The sequence below is a fragment of the Nothobranchius furzeri genome, chromosome 2 (genome assembly GCF_043380555.1).
Source record: "Nothobranchius furzeri strain GRZ-AD chromosome 2, NfurGRZ-RIMD1, whole genome shotgun sequence".
Lineage (NCBI taxonomy): Eukaryota > Metazoa > Chordata > Actinopteri > Cyprinodontiformes > Nothobranchiidae > Nothobranchius > Nothobranchius furzeri.
In genome coordinates this window covers 22,687,876-22,699,145 of record NC_091742.1, presented here as the reverse complement: position 1 = coordinate 22,699,145, position 11,270 = coordinate 22,687,876, and the positions used below count along the sequence as shown (strand labels likewise).

General features: G+C 43.2%; 1 protein-coding gene across 1 annotated transcript; it reads left to right on the top strand.

Annotated features, from left to right (window-relative positions):
* Positions 1-3,225: 3,225 nt before the first annotated feature.
* Positions 3,226-8,427, top strand: bmp2b (bone morphogenetic protein 2b). Its single transcript, XM_015948151.3, has 3 exons — positions 3,226-3,403; positions 4,181-4,548; positions 7,324-8,427. Exons 2-3 carry the CDS (start codon positions 4,194-4,196, stop codon positions 8,223-8,225), a joined length of 1,257 nt encoding a protein of 418 aa, XP_015803637.1. The 5' UTR covers positions 3,226-3,403; positions 4,181-4,193; the 3' UTR covers positions 8,226-8,427.
* The last annotated feature ends 2,843 nt before the right edge of the window (positions 8,428-11,270 follow it).

Here is an 11,270-nt window from a genome sequence, read left to right as displayed (position 1 = left end):
CAACATTTTGCAAGTTAAAACGTTCAACTGACTTAAAACTTTAAACTCTCCAAACAAATTGCAAGTTGTATTTTTAACAGTGCACCTGTCTAAAACATACAGGTTACTATTTATAATAATAATAATAATAATGCATTGAACTTATATAGCGCTTTTCTAGACACCCAAACACGCTTTCACACACTCTCACATTCACACAGTGCCAGTGATGGTAAGCTACTTGTAGCCACAGCCGCCCTGGGGAGGTCTGACAGAGGCGAGGCTGCCATTTGGTGCCGCCGGCCCCTCTGACCACCACTAACACAGGCAAGTTGGGTGAAGTGTCTTGCCCAAGGACACAACAGCAGGATACCCCTGGCGGGAGCTGGAATCGAACCCATGACCCTCCGATCATGAGGCAACCCGCTCTACCACCTGAGCTACCGCTGCCCCAAAAGGACCAAATGGCATCGTTTCCTTTACCTTTTAACAGGTGAAAGTGGAAATACAATTTCTGCTATTGTTCTAGTTTATTCTGACGTTTTCTTTTAGTTTGGAAATGACAGAGAAGCATTAAAATTATTTCTGGACAAATGTATGAAGACATTAAAACAGTTTTTATTCTCAGGGGGTGAGAGTTTATTAATTACCTGAAGTTCAAATTTGGAAAAGGTCGAAATAACAATGTTATTTCTCTTAATTGTTTTGTGTGTGTGACTCTCTAAAGAACATTTCAAGTTATTCCAAGTTATTTATCTAGTTTATTTTTTTCATATTTTTCTCTTTTATGGTTGATATTGGTTGTTTGTGGTTACTTTAGTTCTTATTTTTTGTATTTTTTCTTGTTGAAACCATTTTTCCCCTTTCTGTCACAAAGAAACCTTCTACCGGGATTACTAAAGTTCACCTGAATCTAGTTATATTAAGTAAAAGTGTGTTTAAACGTCTGCAACATTTTCTGTCAGAACTAAATGCTTCTGCTCTAACTCATTCTCTGCCTTTGACAACTAAAGTCGTCATTTGCATGTTTTTACTGAGTGGGCGTTGGAACGAGCCCCCGCACCAGGAGAACAAACATCCCAGCTCTAAAGCCGATCTTCATCCGCATACGTCACACGTCACTTGACCTGGAAGCAGAAAATTCATGTGTTAGGAGATCGTTTTGGGCTGCTGTAATAAAAAAGCGAGACGCAAACCGGAAAAACTTCTGACGATCACAATTCGACAACGGATTATGAAAGAACGGATAACGTTCAAAATGTGCGGATTCTTCCTGATGTAAGAGATGAGTCTCCATTTTGTTTTGGTTGTTTTGGTTGTTTTGGCGTTGGCATCATCGTGGAGCGCACTGTTCTGTGACTCTTCCAAAAAACTTTGAAAACTCTAAAAAATGCTGGCAGTGAAGGGCTTCTCTGACCAGGAAACGGCTGGCAGTGAATGAGTTAATAATTAAGAAGCTGACAGAACCATCAAGGTTCAAAATTGTGTTGAAAACCATCCAATTTATTTTAAAATCACAGAAATCAATTTGTATTTATGTTTAGTAGGCCGGTCCAAACTAATCTCTGTTTCACCAAACTAAGGCTGTTCAAAGAACAGTCTACAGACTATTACTGTAAATATAAAAATAAGACATTTGTAGTTATTTCTTTCTTTGTTTTATGTATTTATCTTTACAAAAACCAACGAGAGTTCAAAATAATGGTCAGTTACGACATTGCCACAAAACGTTCAGTCTTTATCTTATTCCACTGATTCATAATAATTCTTAAAATACAAAATGGTTTCACTCGTGAAGCAAAGGCATACATATTTAGACCTTCCGTTGAAGGGGTTTCAGGTAATGGCAAAGAAATGTCAACAGGTGCGCCATATTGGACGGATGACGTCAGCTGGGAAGAGCTGCAGGTTTAACAGGTTAAAAGCAGTTTAGGGTTTACATTTTTCAAATGAATTGATTTTTTTTCTTATCCGTGGCAACAAACCTCAAGTTTGATCATTTAGAAACTTGATAGTTAATTAACACAACTGTCCTTTAAAAGTGATAAAAAATGATATTTTGTTCATATAACAGGAAATTAAGAGGTTGAAAGGAATTGGTTTCGTCATATTTATTACAAATTAACCCTTTGATGCATGAATTATGAAATCTTCAACCATGATTTTTTAAACTTTTTTTTCATTCATCTGTAGGTGTGAATGAAACAAATTTCAGCAAATATTATTTGTAGTATTTTGTTAATTTACAAATAATTTATTACATGTCCATCTCAGGGGACAGCGTGCATTCTGAACACGAAATATGTTGGCTTGACTTACTGAAGTCCAAATGAAGGAGCTCAATTGCAATAAAGTCTTCAACAGCTGTAAAATAAACAAATAACAATTTTGAATACCTGTCCACTGTATAGTGACCATTATGCATCAAAGGGTTAATGTAAAATTATATGATGAAGCCTGTTTATTCTTTCTATTTGGTTGATTTAAGTAATTCCTTAATAACGTGTTGTGTTTGCTAAAAGGAAAAAACTGTTAATAACTGCAAATGTCCCACATAGTTCATTTTTCTCACTACATTTTGCATTTTGATCATTGGCAACCTTTTGAATCTCAAATGCACTGAATCTATTTTGGCAAAACAAACAAACAAAAGTACTTGTTTGTCAAAAGAAGCAAACAAAAAGTACTTTTTTTTCTTCAAATATGCTGAGTACACATTCTGAGGGGAAATACTTGGTTAAAAATTGTAGTAATAAACTCAGCTCATAAACTCCTGCCAGCTCTTCCACCTGTTCTTGGTGGTCCTGTTACAGATTTTAATCCAAATCACATTTGTAGATGTTTGCTGAAGGGGAGAGGAATAAAGTTTAAACAGTTTTCCATTGTGAAGTTAGAAATGAGGGATTTTTCTCCTGCGGGAGTTACGCACAGGAAGTGGTGCGGTTTGGACAGATGACTGACAGCCCAGTGACATCACTGTAGGACAAAAAGCGTCGCAGGGGAAAGAGAAGGCACCAATCAATAGACCCGCTCCGGAGAGCTCTCCCTCTCCGAGCACCAACTTCACTGCGCTCATCTCTCCACGAACATCGCGCGACGCTCCACGTTTCTCCACTTTCAGCTTTTCTTTTTTCTAATTTTAAAAATGTCCAGACAAGCTTCCTCGCACTTAGTTCGGCTATGCCTGCGCGCAGCCGCTTCCTCGTAGACTTAATTTTTCTACTTTTTTTCTTTCCTCTCCGGACTGAGCAAGACCCGAACCCGACGCGCAGCTGGTGAGAATATGTGCGAGAAGCGATCGGCGGAGGGCGCGGGCTGTTTTCGGTCCCCCAAGCAGAAGCAGCGTGGATTAAACACGAATTAATGTGGAATTTATCGGAGCTTAAAGGTGGAACGACGACCGGACACCGCGCGTTCTCGTCAGGTAAATCGCTAGAATAAAGAATAACCATCGATGTGGAGGTTTTAACCTGAATCCGCACTTGGACTGAACACAGAAAGGTCACTTCACAAGTGACAGCTCATTTGTTTCTAATAATAAATTCGTGCGTAAAGCCTCCGCCTGTTGAGCCACGGAGAAACAGAAAATGAAAATAGAGGTAAAAGTTGTCTGTGTGGAAGTTGTTTGACTCCGTCTGTGTTTCTGATGCCTGGCTGTGGGGCACACGTCAGATCTAACACCTGCAAGCCTCTTGAAGTAACTATCCTTTATGATTACATGCAAACAGCGCGCAGTGGGACTGGAACTGATGCGTGTTCTTCCTTTGATCCTTCTCTCTGCATGGACTTTCATATCTGCAACAAGATCTCTTATCTCTTCTCGCTGGAGACCTTTTGTCTGCAGCGTTTCCCTTCAAATCCTTTGATTTGTCTGTTTAATCCACCTCTGTCATTAGTTTTTCACCTTGATATTTCATGTTAGGGTTCATGTTCAACCCAAACTAGAGGAGCAGTTTAGCCTCTGGGTTTTTCTTTCTTTCTTTCTTTCTTTCTTTCTTTCTTTCTTTCTTTCTTTCTTTCTTTCTTTTTCTTCTGCACTTCAAAGTGAAGAGGTGTCTCCCCCTTTTTAACCTGCTCCCCTTCAGTTTTACGCTCTGAGGGGGGATTTGGGAACTGCTGCCGCGAGAGCCTAGCTGGGACCACCTCACGTCAATACCACATTGCCTGCCAGTGTATTGACAGAAACCAACTTTCTCCACAGGGACTGACTGATCATGGTCGCCGTGGTCCGCTCTCTCATGGTACTGATGCTCGCTCAGGTGCTGCTGGAAGGTGCTGCGGGACTCATCCCCGAGGTAGGCCGGAGGAAGTACAGCGAATCCGGGAAACAGACCCCTGAGCAGTCGGAGAGCTTCCTCAACGAGTTCGAGCTGCGGCTTCTCAACATGTTCGGGCTGAGACGCAGGCCGACCCCCAGCAAACAAGCCGTGGTGCCCCAGTACATGGTGGACCTTTACCGGATGCACTCTGCGAACGGAGACCACAGCACTAAGCGGCCCAAGAGCATGGGGAAGCACGCAGAGAGAGCCGCCAGCAAGGCCAACACGATTAGAAGCTTTCACCATGAAGGTATATATTAGTGACATACCTTTACATGTCTCTCTCAGACAGCGCAAACCTATATTTAAACATGACTCAGATCGTCAACACTGAACTTCAGAGTCTTCCCTGTTTTCTGAAGGTTTAGTCATTTACAGATGACATGCTCCGAAGGTATTTGCAACCTTAAAAAATGCTTTAACTTAAAGATTGATGCACAAAAATCACATCAAAGTTGACTTTTCTCACCTAAGCAGCAGTGCAACATTTAGACAAACATCCCTCCAGCACAGCTGTCACAGGCTTCAGAAACATCAGGGGCGGCGGTATCCCCGGGGTCATTAGTTTCTTAATAATTGATGGTGTTTGCGTGGGATTCTGAAAACTGTTTTTCCAGACACGCACCACGGGAGCAGCATAAAGGGCGGTGCGCCTGTGCGCAGGTGATAGACGTCACCCTGCAACTTCAAAAAACAACCGACATCAGAGCAACACACACGATGACGAAGTCACCGTGTCAGACTGAGTCACCTTTAACAAGACTCAAATTAGCTCTTGGTAACGCCGTAGAGGAGGCGTGGCTTCCCTTCTTCCTGTTGCTTCCAGTTGTGCATCATTACGCGTGAACCAGTTTGGAGAAGACAGCGATAGTTGAACTACAAGTCTCAGTTCAGTTGAATTTAAAAACCTATATTTAAACATGACTCATTCACCTCTCGGATGAAAATAAACGTTTTGCAGACTCTGGATCAGCTGTTAAAATGTGGATTTAAACAGTATTTTAACAAAGTAAATGATGCTTTGTTTATAACAGCTTTAAAAGCAGGAGCACTCGATGTTTACGTTTTTGTATAATAAACATCTTATTCCCGGTATAGTAGATTTGCACATCTATTTATCTTAATGTGACCCACGTTGCTGGGTCCATTGGGGCCCTGCGCAGAGTCCTCATACAGAGTCCTGTGTTTGAGTGGAGAAGTTTCTTTCCATCAGGGGTGAGTCAGAGGGGTGGTTGAGTGGTTGCTTGGGTGCTCTCCAAAGGCCTAGTGCAATGACACCAAGTGGCTACACTGACACACTACAAACAACCCTGAGCAGCAGGGTTGAGTGACTGCTCCCAGCTCACCGCTGGAAACCTCTGCACTCAGCCAACACACGTTGACATTTACACGTCTTCTCCTGGCTCTTTTCGTCCTATGCTAACAGCCGCGCGGTTATTAGGCTTCCCGTATCGCGTCGAGGGATTGTTCCCCCTGTAATAAGCACGGATCTACAGATGTTAATGCAGCACATCAAAGCAAACAGCTCCAAGCCTTCGTCACGTCTGCCACGCCATGCTCCTTTCGCTCGGACAATTGGTTTTCAGGAATAACTCGAGTCAAATAGAGCCTTTCCACCGTAGCACAGGACGCAGCTGCCAGAGATGGCCGATCCAATATTAGCATCTATCTTTTGTTTTGGCGAGTGGCACAAAAATAAAGCTGTGGAAATCTGTGGTTCGCGTGCTTTTGACAAGCATAAACTTGTTCACACAGCAGTTCCAGACCGAGATCGAGAACAGTTGCAGAAAGGAACTGAGAAAACGGTGACAGAGAAGACAAGAGAAGAGGATCTCTAAAAGGACGGAGGGGAAAGAGGGGGATTTGGGTGCTGATAAAAAACAAAAAAAGAAGAGTAGGATTGGGTGAAGAGGAGCGAGAATGAGAGAGGGGGCTTTCCCACATCAAATGAGTAGTGATGGGTCTAATTGAGGTCTTTGTGCCTCTGGAGGGGGGTTTAGGACCAGATCGTGGAATTTCCTAAATGGCTCCTTTGAACAGATAAGAGTTTGAGGTTTGCGCTACTTTGCCGCACAAACCAGATTAAACTGCATGTCTATGGCTTGTCTATGATCTGCATGAAGTAAAAGTTCAAAGCAGGGCCGCCTCAAAGCAAATTGTAGCTTTTACCAACACTTCTGCCATTTGCACCACAGAGGGGAATGCCAGCGGACTTAAGTATACGCTTAACAGTCACAGGAGATGGAAAAGAAGGCCCTTCCACGTTTCTGGCTGATAGAAGAGTCTAAAACATCTGTTTATTGATTCTCTCTGTTTTTGCAGCCGAGTGTTTTAAATGCAGCATTCTCCAGGTGGCTTAAGATTTCCATAAACGCTAGAGTGACATTTGAGGATTATGTTTTCACCCTTTCTCTGCGTCCCGCACTCGTCTTAGATTATCAATGAAGTGAAGGAGACCTAAGTGAGCCGTGTCGAAGCAGGGTGATGGCTTTGCTTCATCTTATCAGTAAATGGAAGTGCATCGCTTTAATCCTTTGACATTTAGCCAGGCGATTTAAAAAACCCGACAGTGGTGACGGCATTGCGTCATAATGAGCATTTGCCTGCTATTACGCTGAGTCATGCATGCAAAGGCTTGATATACTATGTGTTTTACCTGCTTGACAATGGCCCACACCCACTCTCTGAATCAGAATCAGAAGTTTTTATTGCCATATGTGTGCCAAGTCACAACATTAGGAACTTGCTGTGGTATTTTGGTGCAGAAGGTAAGATAGAAAAAAAATTAATTAAGAGATAAGCAAATATAACTAATGACTAAGACTCTGTGACCACGTGACAGCTTCACTGCCTGCGCAGAAGGAAATTCTTTTCCTGCTCATTCGCGGTTTATTACGCCAGCAGCTACTCGAGGCGTGTGCCGGTTGTCATTCTTGTGTCGTACGTGAATTCTTTGACACATCATTGGAATGCATTTGAGAACACCGTCATCTGACATGCTGGATCTGCCTTTTGTTCTCTCTAGAGTCCATGGAGGCCCTGAACAGCCTGAAAGGCAAAACAACCCAGCAGTTCTACTTTAACCTCACGTCTGTGCCCGATGAGGAGCTCATCACTTCTGCGGAGCTGCGCATTTACAGGGATCAGGTGATGGGAGCAGCAGCCCCCAACAACAGCAGCACTAGTGGTGGTGCTCCTTCCGGTGGCTTCCATCGTATCAACATTTACGAGATATTCAGAGCTCCCGCCGCTGACGGCGCTGAACCTCTAGTACGTTTGCTGGACACCCGGTTGGTGCGGGAGTCTTTAAGCCGCTGGGAGAGCTTTGACGTGAGTCCTGCTGTTTCTCAGTGGACCTCAGGGAATGGCCACAATCACGGCTTCATGGTGGAGGTGTTTCACCCGGAAGGAGGTGAGAGTGACGCTGAGCATTCCCAGAGACGTAATAGGCATGTTAGAGTGAGCCGGTCCCTGCATCAGGACCAGGACTCGTGGCCTCAGGCTCGGCCCTTGTTGGTGACGTATGGCCACGATGGCCGTGGGGACTCGGTACTCCACACGCGGGAAAAAAGGCAGGCAGCACTCCGCAAACAGCGCAGGAAGAACCACAATAAGGCAAGCTGCAAAAGGCACGACTTGTATGTAGACTTCAGTGATGTGGGATGGAACGAGTGGATAGTGGCTCCCCCTGGCTATCATGCCTTCTACTGCCAAGGGGAATGTCCCTTTCCCTTAGCAGACCACCTCAATGCAACCAATCACGCCATCGTGCAGACTCTTGTCAATTCAGTCAACTCGAACATCCCCAGAGCCTGTTGTGTTCCCACCGAACTCAGCCCCATTTCGTTGCTCTACCTGGACGAATATGAGAAAGTCATTCTAAAAAACTACCAGGACATGGTGGTGGAGGGCTGCGGCTGCCAGTAAGACCTTTTTGGGTATGGATGCAAAAATGGTGAACACACAACACAAAGACTGGAAGTGATTTTAGGTTGCTATGGACACCCAATATCCCATTGAAGATGTTTATTTATATGAAAACACAAAACAGAGCTATTGTGGGGGAAAACTATATATGAATATATTTATGTCTACTTAAAGTTGGGAAAAATAAAAGATTTAATCAAAAGAATATTCCTTTACTGGTTCTGAAAATGTATTTCTGATGTACATTTTTGAAATGGGTGCAATACCACATGAAGTATATTGCTCAGATTTTTATTTTGTATTTATTTCTATTATAACCACTTTATGTGTAAATAAATAATGTGTATTTATCATAAAAACATGTGGTGACTCAAGTTCAGCTACACCAAGCCCGCCGTTCCCAAAATATTTGTGTTAGGAGTGAGGTGACAACATGTGTCTGGTGTGTTATTTAAACCCCAAAAAAGATTATTCACACACACACAAAAAAAAGACTTCACTAATTGCAAATCAAGCAAAGAAGTCTTTTGGTAAATGTAACTGGATAGCAAAAACAACGTGAGGGGACTAGATTGGTGGAGTAATGAAGTGCAGTGAGGTGCAGGGTCATAGGGCCTTTTCCATGCCCACCAATGTAACAGACTCCCATGGGAGGACTGGAAAAACAGCTGGGTATGTTTTTATGCATTACATGTCACTGCAAAGATCCCTGGGAACAATCTTTCAAGAGCAAGCTCCGATGTTTGTTCTGTTCCCGACTACCACTATCAGATGAAAAAAAGAGAAACTCTATGCTTCTGTGGGAGGTCGGCAAGGTTTATTTACTGTAAGATTTGGCATTGAAAGATTGAAAAATGTGGTCCACAGACAAACCAACAGCCCCAAAGCAAGAAAAGACTCTGTCACTACTTTAATTAATTTAGACAAACACATCTGCACCTGACTACATACTGCACATGCTCAGACTCCTGCCTCAAAAGTCTGGCTGCCTCCTGTTTGTTATGTTCAAATCACAAGATTTACTTCTTAATAAAAAAAAAAAACAGATTTAGATGATGCACTGTAGCAGGTGGAACAGCACACAAACCAAACTGCAACTTCGATAGGGTTAGGGTTAGAAAGGGAACTATCTTTCTCCTCCAGTGATGTTCTTACATGTTTAAAGGTGTGGAACACTCATTTAATTCATGTACTTGCAGTGGTCTCAAAGTCGTACTCTGGTGAAAAATAAAAGCACTAGCGCGCCACTTTCTTGAACTAGAAGTGAGCCAGATCGCAGCTGAGCTTCAGACTGCAGGAGTAGGAGCCTCATCTCTTCATATTTGAGCTAGCTTCTGATTGGCTAACAGAAACGCTACTCTGAAACGTCCACGTTTAATCTCCAGAAACAACACAAGCCTGGAGGAGTTCTGCTGTGTGGTGGAGTTGCTAATGCTAATGGCTAGCCTGGACCTACTAAACCAACAACAGCCTTGAGTCGTGAGTCAAGATGGGCGAGTCCGTTAATGTTAAGTAAAGCCGGGCGTACACTGTGCGACTTTTCCACTCGTAGCACTCAGCTTCAGCTCAAACTGTACGACTTCATCGCAGGGCAGATCTCACGAGTCATGTGCTCACACTGCACGACCCAGTTCTCGCATGCGATCTGACTGCTCACTGTACGTCTGGTAGCAACACGTCGGACCTAAAAATGTGCTAAAAATAGCAGTTTTTACTCAACACGTCAGACTTTTTTGTCTTGTTTTGCCTGTTGTCCTTCGGGAGTGCTGCAGGAGGACACACAGGGATTTATGGGGGTTGGATGAGGAAAACGAAATAAAGAAAGTAAATCTGTGTTTTGTGATCAGTTTAATTTGACATGAACACGACAAACACGCTTTCTTGACAATCTTTGTGAGTAAAAAAACGTGTAGAAATAAAAACGAACAGCGTGTGTTATTAGGGAAATAGCGGGTGAGCGGCGTTGATGTAGGATTGCGCATGCGCCGTGAGCAATTCTGATACTTTTTGGGTCGCAGCTGCTCGCAGCGCCGCTTCAACAGTGCGATACCCTCACGAGGGACGAGCGAAATATTAAACACGCCAGAAGTCCGTGCGACCTCACGATTGCTGATCGGCAGCTGGTCACGTGGCGTTAATCGCCTCTCGTAACCCCCTGTACACTACACGACCGCTCGGCGCAAAACTCGGCCCGATCTCGTGGATTCTCGCACGACTGGAAAATCGGCTCAAAAAAGTGAAAAAGTCGCACAGTGTACGCCCGGCTTAACAGTGTGATGTAGGATTTTCAGATCCTATTGTTTCACCGTCTATTTTGCATCGGAAGCTAATGCAGGAGATAGGTGTAGGAGACTAATTTCTTGTTCACCTTGCATGAAAACTCTGACTGATGGATTATAATCAGAAATAAGATTTAAAAGCTGATTTTTCAGTGTTCCACACCTTTATGAGTTCGCACACCGTTAATTGGAATTGACTAAAACTCCACCCAAACATAGACAAGAATCATTTGTGTTGCCACAACATCAGATCAGATAGTAAGAAAACAGAAACACAAAGAGTTTTGCGGCATTTGAATGACTGTGCTCTCTGCTGTGTTTGCATTAGAATGGGTTTGGAGGGATCACAGGGTAGCTGAAAATCCTCTAAATAGAACATTTTAATGTGAGCGCACACTGGGACCAAGGAATGTTGGTTTTCAATCTCAGACACATGCATGCGCTTGCATGGAAAACCAACGTGGTTGTTTTTTCAATCATCTATTCAAGGATTTCCTGGTGGGCTTTTTTTCTTCAAAAACAAATGTGCATTGGACAAAGATATGCTTGTTACTCATATAGGAAATGTAAATGAAAACATACAGGAGCTGCACTAATGCTATTTCAAGGAGCTGTAAAAACACTGAAACATAAATTGAAACAAGCTCAGTTTATGTATTTTAGTCATGGAGGTGTGTAAATCTGCGCAGCATTACGCAACATTTACCAATAATTCATCTGCATTCCTACAAATAATCTGCTCGTACCTCATCCGAGAGCAGCACGA